General features: G+C 50.8%; 1 protein-coding gene across 21 annotated transcripts in view; it reads right to left on the minus strand.

Annotated features, from left to right (window-relative positions):
- The window catches only part of ppfia1 (PTPRF interacting protein alpha 1), a 125,330-nt gene that overhangs the window by 66,214 nt on the left and 54,116 nt on the right, over positions 1–5,000 (minus strand). For 20 of the 21 annotated variants that reach the window (XM_077232501.1, XM_077232504.1, XM_077232491.1 and 17 more), the window contains exons 11-12: positions 3,977–4,108; positions 3,649–3,711 (exon numbers count right to left, since the gene is read on the minus strand). In XM_077232501.1, coding sequence (XP_077088616.1) covers positions 3,649–3,711; positions 3,977–4,108 — 195 coding nt within the window. The remainder of the gene's footprint in view (positions 1–3,648; positions 3,712–3,976; positions 4,109–5,000) is intronic. The other variant, XM_077232494.1, reaches the window with a different exon arrangement.

A 5,000-nucleotide genomic window follows, 5' to 3' on the forward strand; every position in this document is an offset into this window, starting at 1 on the left:
TCTCCCATTCACTTTCAATGGTCGGCCATTGTGACCATTTTTGACCATGCCTACTCTCAGATAAATGAGGCCCACGATTAATCAGATGCAAACAGAAATATAAAACCAGTCCTAATTGAAAGAGAACAAGTTGACAAAAAGATTGAATCCAAGATTGGGTGAAAATATGGTAGAATGAGTGATTTATAAGCTATTTTTTATAGGCCGGTCATTTTTGACCGGGAACACCACAAGTGTGACTATGTGCCATATTTTTTACAAAGCAAAAGTTTCAAAACAAAATTCCTGGTGAAAATTTTAAGTTGACTAGTGTGATCAACAATACCAATTTTTTTCAGATTTGATTTAATATTTCCAAAATTATTAATTTTTTTTTAAAAAATTTACTCAAAAAATGAAATGCCTACTCTCAAATAAATGAGGCCTATGATTATTCAGATGCAAATCAAAATATAAAACCAGTCCTAATTGAAAGAGAACATGTTGACAAAAAGATTGATTCCAAGATTGGGTGAAAATATGGTATAATGAGTGATTTATACGTTTTTTGTTATGGTCCGGTCATTTTTGACCGGGAACAACACAGGTGTTATAGGGTTTTGAACACAACATGAGGGTTAATATGTAACAGCCGCTGATGAAGTTCCCAGATGAACGTTATAAGCAACACACACTCACAGCATGCTGAGGTTATTTTACCATCTGTAATCTGCACGCATGCAAATAATTAAAGCGTCCTAATGGTTTTATATATATTGCGTAGCCTTAGTAAACGGTGTAATAATGCGGTTCATGGATTCTCGTCTGTGGAACGCCCCACTAATGGAGTTTTACCGGGTAATGGACATGGTTACCGGACACGGGTAATGGACACGGGAACCGGAGACGGGTAATGGACACGGGAACCAGAGACGGGTAATGGACACGGGAACCAGAGACGGGTAATGGACACGGGAACCGGAGACGGGTAATGGACACGGTTACCGGACACGGGTAATGGACACGGTTACCGGACACGGTTACCGGACACTGGAAATGGACACGGTTACCGGACACGGGTAATGGACACGGTTACCGGACACGGGTAATGGACACGGTTACCGGACACGGGTAATGGACACGGGAACCGGACACGGGTAATGGACACGGGTCCCGGACACGGTTACCGGACACGGTTACCGGACACGGTTACCGGACACGGGTAATGGACACTGTTACCGGACACGGGTAATGGACACGGATACCGGACACGGGTAATGGACACGGATACCGGACACAGGGAAATGGACACGGTTACCGGACACGGGTAATGGACATGGGTACCGGACACGGGTTCCGGACACAGGTAATGGACACGGTTACCGGACACGGGTAATGGACACGGTTACCGGACAACGGTAATGGACACGGTTACCGGACACGGGTAATGGACACGGTTACCGGACACGGGTAATGGACATGGGTACTGACACGGGTAATGGACACGGTTACCGGACACGGGTAATGGACACGGTTACCGGACATGGGTAATGGACATGGGTACTGACACTGATAATGGACACGGGTACCGGGCACGGATAATGGACACGGGTAATGGACACTGTTATCGGACACGGGTAATGGACACGGTTACCGGACACGGTTACAGGACACGGGTAATGGACACGGGTAATGGACACGGGTAATGGACATGGTTACCGGACACGGGTAATGGACACGGTTACCGGACACGGGTATTGACACGAGTACTGAAACTGGTAATGGACACGGGTACCGGACACGGGTACTGGACACGGGTACCGGACACTGGTAATGGACACGGGTACCGGACACGGGTACTGACAATGGTAATGGACACGGGTATCGACACGGGTAATGGACACGGGTTCTGACACTGGTAATGGACACGGGTACCGGACACGGGTACTGGACACTGGTAATGGACCAAGTACCGGACACGGGTACTGACACTGGTAATGTACACGGGTACCGGACACAGGTAATGGACACGGTTACCGGACACGGGAAATTGACACGGTTACCGGACACGGGAAATTGACACGGTTACCGGACACGGGAAATTGACACGGTTACCGGACACGGGAAATTGACACGGTTACCGGACACGGGAAATTGACACGGTTACCGGACACGGGTAATGGACATGGTTACCGGACACGGGTAATGGACACGGGTACTGGACACGGTTACTGGACACGGTTACCGGACACGGGAAATGGACATGGGTACTGACACTGGTAATGGACACGGTTACCGGACACGGGAAATTGACACGGTTACCGGACACGGGAAATGGACACGGTTACCGGACACGGGAAATTGACACGGCTACCGGACACGGGTAATGGACATGGTTACCGGACACGGGTAATGGACACTGGTACCGGACACGGGTAATGGACACGGGTACCGGAGACGGGTAATGGACACGGGTACTGGAAACGGTTACTGGACACGGTTACCGGACACAGGTACCGGACACGGGCAATGGACATGGGTACTGACACTGGTAATGGACATGGGTACCGGACACGGGTACTGACATTGATAATGGACAAGGGTACCGGGCACGGATAATGGACACGGGTAATGGACACGGTTACCGGACACGGGTAATTGACACGGTTACCGGACACGGGTTATGGACACGGGTTATGGACACGGGTATCGACACGAGTACTGACACTGGTAATGGACACGGGTACCGGACACGGGTACTGGACACTGGTAATGGACACGGGTACTGACACTGGTAATGTACACGGGTACCGGACACGGGTACTGACACTGGTAATGGACACCGGTACCGGACACGGGTACTGACACTGGTAATGGACACCGGTACCGGACACGGGTACTGATACTGGAAATGGACACGGGTAATGGACACCGGTACTGGACACTGGTAATGGGCACGGGTACTGACACTGGTAATGGACACGGGTACCGGACAGCGGTACTGAACACTGGTAATGGACAAGGGTACCGGACACGGGTAATGGACACTGGTAATGGACACGGGTACTGACACTGGTAATGGACACGGGTACTGACACTGGTAATGGACACGGGTACCGACACGGGTACTGACACGGGTAATGGACACGGGTACTGACACGGGTACTGGACACGGGTAATGGACACGGGTAATGGACACGGGTAATGGACACTGGTAATGGACACTGGTACTGACACTGGTAATGGACACGGGTACTGACACTGGTAATGGACACGGGTACCGGACAGCGGTACTGGACACTGGTAATGGAAAAGGGTACCGACACGGGTACTGACACTGGTAATGGACACGGGTAATGGACACGGGTACTGACACGGGTAATGGACACGGGTATTGGACACGGGTAATGGACACGGGTAATGGACACGGGTAATGGACACTGGTAATGGACACGGGTACCGGACTCTGGTACTGGACACTGGTAATGGACAAGGGTACCGGACACGGGTAATGGACACGGGTACTGACACTGGTAATGGACACGAGTACCGGAAACGGTTACTAACACTGGTAATGGACAAGGGTACCGACACGGGTACTGACACTGGTAATGGACACGGGGACATGGGTACTGGACTCTAATGCAGGAATCAGCCCTAGACACGGACCTTCTCGTGATGAGCCTCCTCGATCAGCTTCCTTGTGTGTTCCAGATCCCGGATCAGAGCGTTCTGCAGCAGACAGAACACAAGCGTGTGTGAGCGCGAGGCGTGAGATGGTGTGTGTGTGTGTGTGTGTGTGTGTGTGTGTGAGTGAGTGAGTGAGTGAGTGAGTGAGTGAGTGAGAGAGTGAGAGAGAGAGAGTGTGTGTGTGTGTGTACCTTGTCCTCCAGTGCAGTCATGCGCTCCTTCAGGTGTGTGTGTGTGTACCTTGTCCTCCAGTGCAGTCATGCGCTCCTTCAGGTGTGTGAGTGTGAGAGTGTGTGTGTGTGTGTACCTTGTCCTCCAGTGCAGTCATGCGCTCCTTCAGGTGCAGCTGGAGTCTCTCGTTGGACTCAGACAGCAGTTTGTCCACCGTCTCCGACAGGCGTTTGTTGTGCTCTTCGTTCATCTTCTCTCGCTGACGCGCCTTAGAAAGATTAGCATTGAAAACAGGCTCCAGTTAGTCAGAGCATTTCACGTATCGAATTTATACTGCAGTTCAATAATGCGTCGGGAAGCATTTGGAAAGTATAACTCTAGCATACCAGCGGATGAAACTGCATGAGAGTGTGTGTGTGTGTGTGTGTGTGTGTGTGTGATACCGGCGGATGAAACTGCATGAGAGTGTGTGTGTGTGATACCGGCGGATGAAACTGCATGAGAGTGTGTGTGTGTGTGTGATACCGGCGGATGAAACTTTATGAGTGTGTGTGTGTGTGATACCGGCGGATGAAACTGCATGAGAGTGTGTGTGTGTGTGTGTGTGTGATACCGGCGGATGAAACTGCATGAGAGTGTGTGTGTGTGTGTGTGTGTGATACCGGCAGATGAAACTGCATGAGAGTGTGTGTGTGTGTGTGTGATGCCGGCGGATGAAACTGCATGAGAGTGTGTGTGTGTGTGTGTGTGTGTGTGATACGGCTGATGAAACTGCATGAGAGTGTGTGTGTGTGATACCGGCGGATGAAACTGCATGAGAGTGAGTGGGTGTGTGTGGTGTGTTACCGGCGGATGAAACTGCATGAGAGTGTGTGTGTGTGTGGTGTGATACCGGCGGATGAAACTGCATGAGAGTGTGTGTGTGTGTGATACCGGCGGATGAAACTGCATGAGAGTGTGTGTGTGTGATACCGGCGGATGAAACTGCATGAGAGTGTGTGTGTGTGTGTGTGATACCGGCGGATGAAACTGCATGAGAGTGTGTGTGTGTGATACCGGCGGATGAAACTGCATGAGAGTGTGTGTGTGTGTGTGTGATACCGCCGGATGAAACTGCATGAGAGTGTGTGTGTGTGATACCGGCGGATGAAACTGCATGA

The sequence above is a fragment of the Siphateles boraxobius genome, unplaced genomic scaffold (assembly GCF_051911475.1).
Source record: "Siphateles boraxobius isolate OS27281-9 unplaced genomic scaffold, OSU_SipBor_1 172, whole genome shotgun sequence".
NCBI lineage: Eukaryota > Metazoa > Chordata > Actinopteri > Cypriniformes > Leuciscidae > Siphateles > Siphateles boraxobius.